Genomic DNA, 16,478 nt, shown 5'->3' on the forward strand with positions numbered 1-16,478 from the left:
GCCAGATGGAAAAGAGATGAGGTGTGCCATGGGGTGTACCATTCCAGAAGGCAGACTGGGACTGATGCTTGACAGGGAGTCAGATTCTGAATTTGATATAGACTGCTGTAGCAACTAGAAATGCCTAGATCTGTCTAGAGAGTGCTGGGTTTTCTGTCTCTGCAAAGTTCATGTATAGGCTGATGACCACTGATTGGTGATATGATAGAGGGGAGTTGATATAAAGGATGCTCTAAGATATTGTGATTCTACACTACTTTTATGATTCTTTCCCAGAACTCGGAGCTCCTCATTTCGTTAGCTGAAGAGCTCCTTGGATGTCTGCTCTGACATGTTTCACCTGTTTACATGTGCCACTCATTTTTCAGGTACAAAACAAAGAATCGCTTTGCACAAAGCCAGAAGGGCTATACTGAAAGAATTATCAGAAAAGAATAATACATAGGTATGTATTTGCATTGACTTTCTCCAAATATTTGAGACAGGGTAGCTGATTAGTGGCTGCTTTCTCATGCTTGAGCCCTTACAATGTGATCACCTCAGAATGTCATAGCGATTGGAGCCTGTCTGAACCTGTCTGTCTCTACCCATGGCCCCTAGTTTCTTCTTGTCATTGCTTTAGTTACTGTGTAAGGCCCTTCTCTTTTCCTCCTGCTCACAGCAGACATTGAGTAACCTCTAGTTGTTACTGAGATGCATATTTCACAGTATAGTACTTTAGAAATGAGAAAGGTTTACTTATTGTGGAAACAAATGTAGGCTCCTGGGAGTGTTAGTGTCACTCAGTAATGTTTTTCCCAGGGCTGCCATGGTAACTGACGTTGCCTGCTTACTCCCTAAGGTTTGAGAAGAATTCTTCCTTGGATCTCAGGTGATAGTGGTACATTCCTTCATTCATTTATTCATTTAGTAAATATTTTCTGAGCACCATGTATGTGCCAGGTACTTTTCATATGGACAGTGAACAAAACAGACAAAATTCCTGCCCTAGTGAACTGTATATTCTGATTTAATTGGCTTGGGGTGAGGCCTGGCCATTGGTAGTTTTTTAAATCTCTCCAGATGATTCTAATGTACAGCTAGGTTTGAGAATCACAGTTATAAATGAAGCACTTTGGGAATTGCAAAGGCATTGCAGAAATAAAAAGTGGCTATTGGTATTCCTTCAATATTCCTGCATTTTCCTGCCTGCATCAGGACTGTTGTACAAGTGCTGATCATTTTCTTTTCAGCCCTTTTCGCTGTTTGCCTAGACCCTTTATCCCTCTTTCTAACCTAACACCCTACCTCCTTCTTGTCTTTCAACCTCCAGTCCATCATCTGTTTGGGATTTATCCTAAACTTGGTGGGAAGGCATTGCAGGGTATAAACAGAGAAGTGGTGTTAGCAGAGATGCCTTTTTCAGACACCATACTGGCTATTGTAAGAGAATGGATAGGAGGGGGCAGGAGTAGATTTGGGGAGACTCATTAGGAGGCTGGCTTTGTGCACAGTGGTGGCCTTGCAGATGGAGTAAAGCAGGCAGGTTAGAGTCATATTTGGAAGGTTAGTGATGGCTTGGAGGTGAATAGGAGATAGTGATGAATTGGATGTGGGGAATGTGGGTTAAGGATGTGTAATTGGGTAAATGGAGGTGCTACTTACTGAAACGGGAAAAATTTTCTCTCCACATATTGACCTGATAAACACCTTCTCACCCTTTAGACCTTGAATCAGAGATTCTTTCTTGTTTTCTTTTATTATATTTTATTTTATTTCATTTTTATTTGGGCTGTGACGCCAGCTTGCAGGATCTTAGTTCCCCAACCAGGGATTGAACCCAGGCCCCCTGAACTGGAGGCACAGGGTCCTAACCACTGGACCACTGGGGAATTCCCAGCAGAGATTTTTTCTTTCTTTTCTTTCTTTTTTTAATATAAGTTTTAATTAATTGATTAATTAATTAATTTTTGGTTGCGTTGGGTCTTCGTTGCCGCGCGTGGGCTTTCTGTAGTTGCGGCGAGCAGGGGCTACTCTTCGCTGCGGTGCACGGGCTCCTCACTGCAGTGGCTTCTCTTGTTGCGGAGCATGGGCTCTATGCGTGCGGGCTTCAGTAGTTGTGGCACGCGGGCTCAGTAGTGGTGGCTTGCGGGCTTAGTTGCTCTGCGGCATGTGGGATCTTCCCGGACCAGGGAGCAAACCCGTGTCTCCTGCATTGGCAGGCGGATTGTTTGTTTTTTTAAAACATCTTTATTGGAGTATAATTGCTTTACAATGGTGTGTTAGTTTCTGCTGTATAACAAAGTGAATCAGTTATATGCATGCGTATATCCCTATATCCCCTCCCTCTTGCGTCTCCCTCCCACCCTCCTGATCCTACCCCTCTAGGTGGTCACAAGGCACTGAGCTGATCTCCCTGTGCTATGCAGCTGCTTCCCACTTGCTAGCTATTTTACATTTGGTAGTATATATATGTCAATGCTACTCTCTTACTTCATCCCAGCTTACCCTTCCCCCTTCCCGTGTCCTCAAGTCCATTCTCTGTGTCTGCGTCTTTATTCCTGTCCTGCCCCTAGGTTCATTAGAACCATTTTTTTTTTTTAGATTCCATATATATGTGTTAGCATACGGTATTTGTTTTTCTCTTTCTGACTTACTTCACTCTGTATGACAGGCTCTAGGTCTATCCACCTCGCTACAAATAACTCAGTTTCGTTTCTTTTTATGGCTGAGTAATATTCCATTGTATATATGTGCCACATCTTCTTTATCTATTCGTCTGTCGATGGACACTTAGGTTGCTTCCATGTCCTGGCTATTGTAAATAGTGCTGGCAGGCAGATTCTGAACCACTGCACCACCAGGGAAGTCCCCAGAGATTATTTCTTAAGGGAGGCCCTCCTCAACCCCCATGAGTCTCTTTCCTGCTGACATAGACTCCCACAGCCTTATGTAACTGCTCCTTCATAGCACCATACACAGTTTTAATTTCACACATATTTGTAAGTTCCCTTTCTATAACATATTTGTAAGTATCCCTTTCATCATTTTATCTTTAGTGCCTACCAGTGCTTGACATATCTTAGGGGCTCAGTAAGTGTCTGTTGAATAAATAATTGGAGACAGAGGACAAGGCTTAGGAGGGAAGATCAAGGCTTTGTTTTCTACATGTTGAGTAGAAGATGCCCTTAAGACATCCCAGTGGGGATGTGTTTTGAGCAGTTGGTGTGAGGTTGGGATGCCTTTGGAGATGATCATGGCCACTATTTTAAACCATGGGAGTGAATAAATTTGTGAGGGAGGATGTGTGAAATTAGAAGGGAAGAGGGCCCACGACTAAGGAGCAACCTCAACCTGTGAGGGGAGGAGGTGAAACCAGCAAAAGAGACTGAAAAGCAGGGGTAGAGAGAAAAACTGGGAGGGTGTGTGGTCGACGAACCCAGGGAGGAGAGAGATCAAGGAAGAGGGGAGGCTCAACCATGCCATGTGCTGCTAGCAAAACAAGATTGAGGACAGGTCAGTGTCTCGTAGATTGAGCAACTTCGAGGTAATTGGTGACTTTAATCAGAGCAGTTTTGGGAGAGTGGCAGAGGGGGAGGCCAGGCCGGAGTAGGCTGAGGAGTAAAAAGTTAGTTAGCAAGCTTTGTGGTTTTTAGAGGGGACCATGTTTGCTTAGAATAAATAAATTAACAGTTATCTCTGGGACATGGGATTTTGATTTTCTTCGATTTACTCCTGTTGCTCTACCTTTAAAATATTTTTAGAATGTGACCACTTCTCACCACCTCCCCTGCTATCTCTCTGTCCTGAGCCACCATCATCTCTGACATCGGTGAGTGAAGAGCCTTCTAACTGATCCGCCTGTGTCTACCGTGGCCCCCACAGTCTGTTTTTCATACAGCAGTCACCGTGATAATGGGGAATGTGATCAGTCATGCCACTCCTCTCCTTAAAACCCTTCACTGGCTCCTATCGTGAAGAGCTAACAAAGCCCGCAGAGCGTCCTACAAGGCCATTCGGGGTCTGACCACTGTGTCCTATCTGCTTACTGCTCTCCATCCATTGTGTATCTGACTTCCATTACTCTCTTCTCCTTTCTGTGCTGCAACCACAGTGGCCTCCTTCCTGTTCTCTAACACACCAGACAAGCTCCTGCCCCAGGGTCTTTGCACTGGCCCTTTCTTCTCCTGTGCACTCTTCCACTAGATACCAACTTGGCTAACTCAAATCTCTGCTCAGATGTCATCTTCTCATTGAAGCTTATCTGGGCTTCTCTATTTAAAATTTTAACCTTTGGGGATGAGGTGGGGGGGAAATGGGTGAAGGTGGTCAGAGGATACAAACTTCCAGTTACAAGACAAATACATTCTGGGATGTAATGTACAGCATGGCAACTATGGTTAACAATACTGTATTGTTTCTTTTTAAATTTTATTTATTTATTTATTTGTTTATTTTTGGCTGTGTTGGGTCTTCGTTGCTGCACGTGGGCTTTCTCTAGTTGCGGTGAGCGGGGGCTCCTCTTCGCTGCGGTGCACAGGCTTCTCATTGTGGTGGCTTCTCTTGTTGCGAAGCACCAGCTCTAGGTGCGCGGGTTTCAGTAGTTGTGGCTCGCGGGCTCTAGAGCGCAGGCTCAGTAGTTGTGGTGCACGGGCTTAGTTGCTCCGCGGCATGTGGGATCTTCCCAGACTAGGGATCGAACCCGTGTTCCCTGCACTGGCAGGCAGATTCTTAACCACTGTGCCACCGCGGAAGTCCCGGTAATACTGTATTGTATCCTGAAAGTTGCAAAGAGAGTAGATCTTAAAGGTTCTCATGATGAGAAAAAAATTATGTGAGGTGATAGATATTGTCTAAACTTATTGTGGTAATCATTTGGTGATATATACATATGTGAAATCTTTATGTTGTACAGCTTAAACTAATACAATATCGTATGTTAATTTTATCTCAATGAAACTGGAAAAAAATTTTAACCCATCTGCAGTTTTCAATCTCCTTTCTCCCTGCTTTTTTTTACTCTATAGCACTATCAATTTTCCATCATACTATGTAATTTATTTATTATGCTTATTGTTTTTGCCTTTTTCCCCACTGGAATGAAAGCTCTACCAGAGTAGGAATCTTTGTCTGTTTTCTTCTCTAATGTATCCCCAAAGACTAGGACAGTGACTGGTACAGAGTAGACACTTAATAAATATTTGTTGGATGCATAAATGAGCATGCATTATTTTTACAATAAAAGAAAAGGAAAACCAAATACTATGTGTTGGAAAGAAGAAGGAAAGCCTTCTCTGGATAACAGAAGAGATTTTCTCCATTTGAATTTCTGACTCTCTTTCTTTAGGAATGATTGTGAACAGCCTCTCTCTGTGCTACCACAACAAACTCATCTTAGCCCCTATGGTTCGGGTAGGGACTCTCCCAATGCGGCTGCTGGCCCTGGACTATGGAGCGGACATTGTGTACTGTGAGGTAAGGGGCTCCTGATCTTCCCGGAGAGCTCTTCCACAGGTGCAGCCTCCCCATCTGTGGGTGGGAGCGGTCAGGAGTCAGAGGAGGCAGAATGGGCTCTCCCTTCACAGGTGCTCACTGAAGGCAGCAGAACACAAACACGCAGGAGTCCTGTGAGCCCTGCTGAGGACCAGGAGCCTGGGCAGCACGGAGGCATTGTGGGACACCTGGGCCAGGTGGCTAGATGAGCATCGTGTCAGGTCACTGCTGTGGCCCCCATAGGAGTTAATACACATTCAGTACATGAATGAGTGAACTCAAGATCAGGAAGAGGAGGAAAAGGACCAGATTCAGGCCAGGGAAGCTGGATGGGGTTGCTTTTGGGAACCATAGGATTTTCTGGTGGTAGTAGCTAGTGGACCAGCTACTGGCCGGCTGCTGTGGAGAATATTAAGACTTGAGACCCAGGTTTAGAAAGCATCTTCTAGGAAAAATAGAGTTACAGGAGTAGCTGATATTGGGTAGGGACTGGGAGCAGTGGTTCTCAGTTGGGCATGCATCAGAATTATCTGGGCAGCTTCCCCCGCAATCCCCAATCCTGATATGTCCCTCTAGTTGGTGTGAGAGGTTAGAGAAACTACCCCAGTGCTTCTGATATTTCCATCTTTAAGAGCCACCAGCGGTGGGGTGAGGACTGTGGCTATAAAAGGGAAACACAGGGAATCCTTGTGGTGGTAGAACTATTCTGTGTCAACATCCTGGTTGCGATATTGTACTACGGTTTTGCAAGATGTTACCATGAGGAGAAATTGGGCAATGGGTACATAGAATCTCACATTCTTACAATTGCATGTGAACCTCCAATTATCTCAAAATAAAAAGTTTAATTGAAAAGAAAGCCACTGGTGTAGGGTCTTCCCTGGTAGTCCAGTGGTTAAGACTTTGCGCTCCCAATGCAGGGGGCCCGGGTTCAATCCCTGGTCGGTGAACTAGATCCCACATGCATGCCGCAACTAAGAGTTCGCATGCTAAACTAAGAAGCCTGCATGCCACAACTAAGAGCCCGCATGCCGCAGCTAAACATACCGCATGCTGCAACTAAACACACCGAAACGAAGATCCCACATGCCGCAAATGAGACCTGGTGCAACCAAAATAAATAAATAAATATTAAAGAAAAAAAAGTTTAATTGAAAAGAAAGACACTGGTGTAGGGACTTCCCTGGTGGTCCAGTGGGTAAGACTCCGCACTCCCAATGCAGGGGGCCTGGGTTTGATCCCTGGTCAGGGAACTAGATCCCGCAGGCATGCCACAACTAAGAGTCTGCATGCCTCAACTAAGAAGCCTGCATGCTGCAATGAAGATCCCGTGTGCCGCAGCTAAGACCCAGTGCATCCAAAATAAATAAATAAAAAAATAATAAATAAATTTTGAAAAAGAAAATTACTTGATTAGGGGACAGCTGTGGCACATAGATGTGAACACTTGAGGGGTTAATGGATTGAGGAGTAAGCAGCAAAATGAGGAAGTAAAAATAAGTCTGCTGACTACCCCCCAGAAATTCAAGAGGTGATGGGAGGAAGTGTATAGCTGGAGGTGAAGGAAGATGGGTGAATGGAGTTGTTTGTTGGTAACTTGCTTGTTTGTAGCGTAGGAAGAAGGGCTTAACAATGAGGGGAGGCCTGAAGATTTGGGGCATTAGGGGGATTTGTAGGGCCAGGTCTTGGAGGGGACAGGATTCTTGACGAGGTGGTAGGACCTGCCTTCCACTGAGATAGGGCAAGGAGGAGAGGGTGAAGATGATGAAAGGGAGGGAAACTGAGGGGTGTTGCCTGAGAGACTTGTTTTACAAGATGTAGGAAGTCAGTCTTCTGTTGGAAATGAGGGTGGCAAGTGTGGGCTAGGGACCTGAGGAAAGGAAGTGAAGGTGTTTTGGTCCTATTCCCATGGGGAATGGGCACTGGGAGATGTGCCTGGCAGGCAGGTGTGCACAGTGATACTGGTTTGCAGCTTTATAGGAAGGAGAGCTTAAGAAGCCTGGCAGGGGGATGCCCATGGCAGGGATTGGCATGCCAGTATCTACAGCAGGGCAGGGGCAGAGGCATCTAGGGTGCTGACAAGGTGAAATGGGAAGGAGGGAGTGTGTGTTGTCCAAAGGTGGGAGTCAGAAAGGGATTTTCCAGAGTTTAGGGTCACAGAGACCCAAGACCTGACTTTTAAGTGGTTTGTCGAAGTAGAGGTGAGGAGGTCCCAAACATGTGAAATGGGCTGTTAGTGTACATCCATAAATCTTCCAGGCTGCCAGAACATGCCTATGGCAGGGAGGAGCCTGTTCCCAGGGGCCAGTCCCAGAGGAATGTGGTAGTGTGCTGAGCATATTCATCTGGTCACTCAACCCTTGAGCCTACACTCTGGCCCCAGGGTGGTCAGCCATGGGATAGGTATAGCCTTTCCTGGCCAGCACTCTCCTTGGCCTCCAGAAAAAACCTCTTGGATTTGGAAGGGGATTGGGAGGAGGAACTATGATGAATCAGGGACTCAGATTCTGAGGTCTTGGGAACCAAAAAGATGAAATCCGAGAGAACAGCTGTTACCTTTCATTACTTGTGATTCTCCTCTACCCCAGGACAGAGGGTGCATGATAGTTCTTCATCCACTTAGTCCATGTTTACCAATAGGGTTCTGTGGGATGACTCAGACTCAAGGATGAAGCCCCCTGCTTCCTCCCTGCTGCCCCAACTCCATCTCTGTCCAGCTGTAGCCCCCGCATGGTTGCTTCAAGGCCCGGGATGTATAGTGTCCCTCTTCTCTGTACCTGTGCTTCGCATACTGTCTCCATCAATTATTTGCTTAGTCTGATGACCCTTCATGTCCCTACTCTCCCTAATCTTGTGCTGTCACGAAAAGTAAGAGTGGGTCCATTGAGTGCTAACCCTTTATTTTCAGATTCATTTATGTCTCTGCGGTGGCCATCCTGCTGGTTTCTTCTCTTAGACCAAGTGGTGGTAAAGCCTTCAGGCCTTTAAAGCATCAGCTCACCTGGGCTCAAACTTATTCTGGGGCAAGATTCTGAGGGTTGCTAAAATTGAGGAAAAGGCAGTAGTGCCTCCATTGACATATTCAGCCTCCTTGGCCTTCACTTTTGCTATGCGAGCAGCATTTTTCTGGGACCCCAGAGGGTGGAGTTGTATTCACCTGGAGATACTGTGGAGTGAAACACCAGGATGGAAGTGAGTGAGTGTATGACAGCACGGTGTCTGCTCTAGACAGCCACTATATGTTTATAGCCCTGGGGGAATCAGTCTGTGATGAGGTCACGGAAGCTGGGTAGTGAGAAACAGAGCTGACCCGCAGATTCCGGATGCTTCATCAGCTGCTTTGTTGAGAATTCTTAGGGTTGTTTTCAAGCACTTGGGAAGTCATGGTCCCAGGATTTATGCGGTGACTTCAGAATGTGACTCTCCTAATTGGTCAAAGCTTGGTTTTCCTCATGATTGTGACTAATCCATTCTTCCAGGGCTCTTCTTGAGTTTGGAGCAGAGTAAATACTGATTAAAACCCTTTGTATGTTTGATGAGCACTTGCTCTGGGAGAGTCAATATAGCTTATGAACAAATTAAGGGACCTCTGCCAGAAGAGACCTAGGCCCTTTACCCAGACCTAGCTGCTGTGGAGCAGAGGCCGGTGGGCAGGCCAACTGGCCCCTGCCTGTGGTGAGTGGGTCTCTGGGAACTGGGCCCTGAGTACTGGGAAAGGCACAGCATGGCGCCTGGTGCCCCCTGGTGGACCCAGAGTTGCTCTGCAGGCCAGCTGTGTAGATGAACTTACTATGTTCCCCTGAGGTGACCCATCTGTGGGTTAGATCGTCAAACCACACCATCCACCTCTCAGGACCTCGTGTAGGACCTAGGGCATACCAGGCATACAGGCACCTCCTTAAAACGCCTGCAGAACCCTCAGCAGTTGGAGGTGAAGAAAGGATGAACCAGCTCAGCAAAGGTTAAGGGAGCAGTAGTCTGATTCCCCACCAAGGTCTGCCCTATTGATGGAGTTTTCTAGGGGTTCATCAGATGTCACTTAACTATTCCTTTTTTTAAAAAATTTATTTATTTTATTTGTTTTATTTTTGGCTGCGTTGGGTCTTCATTGCTGTGTGCGGGCTTTCTCTAGTTGTGGAGAGTGGGGGCTACTCTTCATTGTGGTGCATGGGCTTCCCATTGCGGTGGCTTCTCTTGTTGCGGAGCACGGGCTCTAGGCACGCGGGCTTCAGTATTTGTGGCTCGTGGGTTCTGGAGCGCAGGCTTAGTAGTTGTGGCTCACGGGCTTAGTTGATTCGTGGCATGTGGGATCTTCCTGGACCAGGGCTCGAACCCGTGTCCCCTGCACTGGCAGGGATTCTTAACCACTGCGCCACCAGGGAAGCCCCCTATTCCTTTTTATAAGAACAATGGATGGACAGACCATGGATTGTCATACTGAGTGAAGTAAATCAGACAGAGAAAGACAAATATCATATGATATCACTTATATGTGGAATCTAAAAAAATGGTACAAATGGACTTATTTACAAAACAGAAATAGAGTCACAGATGTACAAAACAAATTTATGGTTACCTGGGGGAAAGAGAGGGGGATAAATTGAGAGATTGGGATTGACATATACACACTACTATTTATAAAATAGATAACAAATAAGAACCTACTGTATAGCACAGGGAACTCTACTCAATACTCTGTAATGACCTATATGTGAAAAGAATCTAAAAAATAGTGGGTATATGTATATGTATAACTGATTCACTTTGCTGTACAGCAGAAACTAACACAACATTGTAAATCAACTACACTCAAATAAAAATTAAATAAAAACAAAAAACCAAAAACAACAGGACTCCAGTGGCCCAGACGTGAGAGGACACCTACCTTTTAATAGGCAGGATGAAGGGAGAAGGCAATATTCTTAAGAGACTATGATTACCAAAATGGGTACTTAAATTTTTTTGTGTGGCAAAAAACACATAACAAATTTTACCATATTAACCGTTTTTAAGTGTACAGTTCAGTAGTTGTGAAACAGATCTCTAGAACTTTTTCATCTTGCAAAACTGAAACTCTATGCCCATTAAACAACAACTCCCCTCCCCACAGCCCCTGGTAACCACCGTTCTACTTTCTGTTTCTATGAATTTGAATACTTTAGCTACCTTTTATGTAAGTGGAAATATGCAATATTTGTCTTTTTGTGACTGGCTTATTTCACTTAGCATAATATCCTCAAGGTTCATCCATGTTGTACTATGTAACAGGATTTCTTTCCATTTTTAGGCTGAATAATATCATATTATGTAATATGTATACTACCTTTTGCTTATCCATTCATCTGTCGATGGACATTTGGGTTGCTTCTATCTCTTGGCTATTTTGAATAGTGTTGTGAATGTAGGTGTGCAGATACTCCTTTGAGATCCAGCTTTCAATTCTTTGGGATATATATATATATATACCCAGAAGTAGGATACTTTCATTTTTTGAGGAACTTCCATACTGTTTTCCCCGTCTTTTGCGCCATTTTACAATCCCACCAGCAGTCCACAATTTCTAAAATCTTTGCCAACACTTGCTATTTTCTCTTTTTTTTGATAGTACCCATGCTAATGGGTATGAAGTGATAGCTCATTGTGGTTTTGATTTGCATTTCTCTGAAGATTAGTGTTGTTGAGCATTTTTTATATGCTTCTTGGCCATCAGTATATCTTTTTTTTTTTAACATCTTTATTGGAGTATAATTGCTTTACAATGGTGTGTTAGTTTCTGCTGTATAACAAAGTGAATCAGCTATATGTATACATATATCCCCATATCTCCTCCCTCTTGTGTCTCCCTCCCACCCTCCCTATCCCACCCCTCTAGGTGGTCACAAAGCACTGAGCTGATCTCCCTGTGCTATGCAGCTGCTTCCCACTAGCTAGCTATTTTACATTTGGTAGTGTATATATATGTCAATGCCACTCTCTCACTTCTTCCCAGCTTACCCTTCCCCCTCCCTGTGTCCTCAAGTCCATTCTCTACGCCTGCGTCTTTATTCCTGTCCTGCCCCTAGGGTCATCAGACCATTTTTTTTTTAGATTCCATATATATATTTTAGCCATGGTATTTGTTTTTCTCTCTCTGACTTCACTCTGTATGACAGACTCTAGGTCCATCCACCTCACTATAGATAACTCAATTTCGTTTCTTTTTATGCTATGCCTATTTTTAAATTGAGTTATTTGTCTTTTTATTCTAAGAGTTGTAAGAATTCTTTATATATTCTGGATACTAGACCTTTATCAGATATATGATTTGCAAATATTTTCTCCCATTCTGTGGATCGTCTTTTCCACTTTATTTTTTTTAAAAGACTTTAGTTTTATTTTTTAAAATTTTATTTAAGTATAGTTGATTCACTTTGTTTTTTTTTTGTGTGTGTGGCTGCATTGGTTCTTCGTTGCAGTGTGTGGGCCTCCCACTGTGGCAGCTTTTCTTGTTGTGGAGCATGGGCTCTAGGTGCACGGGCCTCAGCAGTTGTGGTGCGTGGGCTCAGCAGTTCTGTGGCATGTGGGATCTCCCCGGACCAGGGATAGAACCCATGTCCCCTTTGTTGGCAGGTGGATTCTCAACCACTGCACCACCAGGGAAGTCCCTGATTCAATTTATTGATAGTATCCTTTGATGCAAAATTTTTTTGCATCAATGCAAAAATTTTTAATTTTAATGAAGTCCAATTTACCTAATTTTTTCCTTTGTTGTTTGTGCTTTTGGTATCATCTCTAAGAAATTATTGCTTAATCTAAGGCCACAAAGATTTATACTTAGATTTTCTTCTATGAATTTTATAGTTTTGGCTCTTACACTTAGGTCTTGGATGCATTTTGAGTTAATTTTTTTTTTAGTTAATTTTTGTGTACATTATGAGGTAGGGATCAAAATTCATTTTCTTGCATGTAGATATCCAGTTGTCCCAGCACCTGTTAAAAAGACAGTTCTTTCCCCAATAAATTGTCTTGATACTCTTGTCAAAAATCAGTTGGTCATAGATGTTTTGGTTTGTATCTGGACTCTCAAATCTATTCCATTGGTCTATGTGTCTATCCTTATGCCAGTACCATACATCTTGATTATTATAGTTTGCTAGTGGGTTTTGAGATTAGGAAGTGTGAATCCTCCAACTTTATTCTTCTATTTCAAGATTGTTTTGTCTATTCTAGGTTCCATATGAATTTTAGGATCATCTTGTCAATTTCTGCAAAAATGGCAGCTAGGATTCTGATGGGGTTTGTGTTGAATCTACAGATCAGTTTGGGGAATATTGCTATCTTAACAATATTAAATCTTCCAGTCGTTGAACATGATATATCTTTTTTTAAAAATAATATTTATTTATTTATGTAGTTGACTGTGCCGGGTCTTAGTGCGGCACAGGGGATCTTCATTGTGGCATCCGGGATCTTTAATTGTGGCATGCAGGATCTAGTTGCCTGACTAGGGATCGAACCCGGGCCCCCTGCATTGGGAGCGTGGAGTCTTAACCACTGTACCACCAGGGAAGTCCGGATATCTTTTCATTTATTTAAATCTCCTTTAATTTCTTTAAACAATATTTTATAGTTTTTAGTGAATCACCTCCTTGGTTTCTGGCTGTCATTGTTTCTCATGAAAAATCAGTTGTTAGTCTTATTGAGAATCCCTTGTACATGGTAAGTCACTTCTCTCTTGCTGCTTTCAAGATTATCTCTTTGTCTTTGATTTTCAGCTGTTTGATTGTGATGTGTCTAGGTGTGGATCTCTTTTAAGTTTATTCTACTTGGAGTTTGTTGAGTTTCTTGGATGTGTAGATTAATATTTTTCATCAAATTTGGGAAATTTTCTGCCATTATTTCTTCAAATATTTATTCTATCCCTTCTCTCCTTTTGCAACTCCCATTATTCATTTTGGCAGTGATTTTTTTTTTTTTGAGTGGGCAGTCACACAGTTTGTCAATCTGAGATTATTTGTGTTTCTGAAAACAGAGATATACCAAAGATTCTTTAACCAAACTGGAGGTTAAAAGACTATGAAGATAGGTCAGAGATGGGGATGGAAAGGTAAAATGGAGAGACACTGATGGTAAGCAAGATCAGCTCAGATAGAGAAAGCAAGCCAAGTGGAATGGAGGAGATGAAGGCAGCAGGATGTAATAGGAACATAACATGTGACAGACAAGGAAGAATAAGCCCGTATATAATAAGGCAGTTTAAAATTAAATGCTGTTCAAACATTGGGTAGCCATATGAATAAAAAGTGACTTAGAAAGGGCCTTAATTTTCAGGTAAGTTAAAAAGCAAATTAGTTTTAAAAGGAAGAGAAAAACCAATCAAAATTATATGCTTTTTCTTAAATAAATTTATTTATTTATTTTTGGCTGCATTGGGTCTTCGTTGCTGCACACGGGCTTTTCTCTAGTTGTGGCGAGCGGGGGCCACTCTTCATTGTGGTGCGTGGGGTTATTGCTGTGGCTTCTCTTGTTGCGGAGCATGGGCTCTAGGCACGTGGGCTGCAGTAGTTGTGGCACATGGCTCAGTAGTTGTGGTTCGTGGGCTCTAGAGCACAGGCTTAGTAGTTGTGGCACACAGGCTTAGTTGCTCCGCGGCATGTGGGATCTTCCCGGACCAGGGCTCAAACCCATGTCTCCTGCATTGGCAGGTGGATTCGTAACCACTGTACCACCAGGGGAACCCTATAATTATATTCTTAACTGTGATGGAGATAGATTTGGGAACTAGAAGGCATTGTTTGTGGCAAAATTGGAGTTGTCTCTTCTATAGAAATAAAATGATATGTATGATAAAAATTGAGGAAGTAATATTGATAAAGGAAAAATATTTGTGATAATTGAGACAGAAAAATAACATCCAATTTGACAAAAGATAGTTTTTTTTCTGCACAACTTGTATAGATGTAAAAGGCAGTTTGGTAGGAAGATGCCTGGATGATACACTCTACCACGTGGAAAAACAATGTTTGTTTTCACCAATTAAGGAAATGCAGTGAAAAAAAACCTGTGAGGTTCTACTCTATAACCAAAGAGCTAACTAAAATGAATAAAATTGGTAAACAATAGTGTTGGTGTGTGGGTGAGCAGGCACATGTGTGGTTTTATTGATGACAATTTAATTTCTCCACTTAACAACCAGGTGAGCATCTGCTTGCATGTAAGGCATTGAAGTGGCTCCAGCAGATGTTCAGTGAGCACTAGCAACGTGCTAGGTGCTAGTGATGCAAAGATGAATGAGACTGTGTCCAGGTCCCAAAGTCTCTTTCAGTGTAGTGGGGAGACAGAAAAGAAAATAAGACCATTCAAGGGCCATTTTGCCTCGACTCCTCCTCCTGGGGCCCTGAGGAGGACCTGGTCAGCGTCCTCAAAGCCCACCTTTATGTGAAGCGAGAACCTTCCTCAGGGCGTTTGTTGTCTAATGGTAAAGGTATGACAGGTGCATCTGTAACTAGCATACAAAGAGGAAGTGGTCAGGCTGTGAAGGTAGACTGGGCAGGGGGTTTGAGGAATCCCAAGGAGGACAAGTTACTGCTGGCAGGGGTGGGGGCCCAGCAAGGTTTTGCCTCACTTTCCCCTGCTTGTTCTTAGCCGAAGCTCAGCCTGGCTGCAAACCTTCTTTTTATAAGCACAGGCCACTCAGTGCTGCCCACTTGTCCACCTGCTTTCTTGCCTGCCCCTGCAACCAGGATCACTGCCTACAGAGGCTCTGTGTTGGGGTCTGTCCGTCCCTTGGGACACCACACTGATTCTTGGGGCTTGGATGCCAACCGTGCATCCATACTGCTTGGTGGTGGTGATTTGTGTGGTCAGGCCTGGTGAGTGTCAGATACTTGATGACCTGGATGCAGCATAGAGAGAATAGCCACAGAAATACCTAGAGCATGCTTTTTTTTTTAAATTCTTTTAAAATATATATATTATTTATTTATTTATTTGGTCGCACCAGGTCTTAGTTGTGGCAGGCGGGCTCCTTAGTTGTGGCTTGCCGGGCCCCCTGCATTGGGAGCTTGAGTCTTAACCACTGCGCCACCAGGGAAGTCCCATAAAGCATGTATTAACCTGGATGGTGGATATGCTGGGGGGAGCCCCATGGATGCCATAGGACACCTTTGGCCACTTTAGCCCTAAATGCTCCCATGAGGGAGCAAAGGCCATTGTGCTCACTTGGCTGGGGTTGTGACTTGCTGAGGCTTATAGGGAGTCAGTATGGCGATGAGTTCCAGGGCTGAGTTTCTTTCTATCTTCTTCTGGTCTCCCAGAACCCCTGGGCAGGAGCTTCTGGGCAGTGTGACAGGTTCCTGGCTCTTCAGATCTGTCTTCCACATCTATTGAAATGATCACTGAACAAAGCAGAGCAGCCTTGTCTCCCACCAAGAGGTAGAGAATGTCAACCCTTTAGGAGACTTGAATTTCCTTTTGTTTTTTATGATCCTGGTTTTGAAGAACTCCCTTTTTCCTTTCTTTCCTTAGTCTTTGAATATCTCCAGAGCTGAGGAGCTCACCCCTTTCATTTCCACATAGTGTGACCCAGGTTGAATAGGGGTTTTAGAGTTTTCTTTCCGGTGTCAATCTCAAATCTTCCTCCCTGTGCTTCTGTTCATTGGCCCCACTTTTGTCCTTAGACGTTTCCTGGGAGCCCTTCATCTTGCCATTTGCATATGGATGAGGTGGGAGGTTCTTTGAGAGGATGGGCTAGAGCTGAGACTAGTAGGTGAGAAAAGTCCAGGTGTCCACATCCTAGGCTATTGTCTGATCTCTGATTCCCTGAGTGGCTCAATCCTTCTAGGCCCGAGACTCTGCAAGGTCCCTGGGAAGAGCAGCTGATGGAGGGGAGCTCACTTAGGCCCATGCTTGCCATGCTTGGTTGGGGAGGACAGCACTACATGTCCCCAAAGCCATGATTTGATGTTGGTAGTAGGGTGACAGGCAAAGTAGCCCCCATCAGGTGTGTGATGAAGGTCTTCCCCACT

General features: G+C 44.0%; 1 protein-coding gene across 4 annotated transcripts in view; it reads left to right on the forward strand.

The window, feature by feature from the left end:
* Positions 1–16,478, forward strand: part of DUS2 (dihydrouridine synthase 2) — a 41,131-nt gene that overhangs the window by 1,523 nt on the left and 23,130 nt on the right. Inside the window, exons 2-4 of one of the 4 annotated variants that reach the window (XM_082676372.1) lie at positions 369–445; positions 3,744–3,811; positions 5,327–5,454. The exons of 1 other annotated variant lie outside the window; for it this stretch is intronic. In XM_082676372.1, coding sequence (XP_082532498.1) covers positions 5,329–5,454 — 126 coding nt within the window. In that variant the 5' untranslated portion in view covers positions 369–445; positions 3,744–3,811; positions 5,327–5,328. The remainder of the gene's footprint in view (positions 1–368; positions 446–3,743; positions 3,812–5,326; positions 5,455–16,478) is intronic. 2 more of the 4 variants (XM_082676371.1, XM_082676373.1) reach the window with 2 other exon arrangements.

This window comes from Grampus griseus (genome assembly GCF_964374135.1).
Source record: "Grampus griseus genome assembly, chromosome: 19".
NCBI lineage: Eukaryota > Metazoa > Chordata > Mammalia > Artiodactyla > Delphinidae > Grampus > Grampus griseus.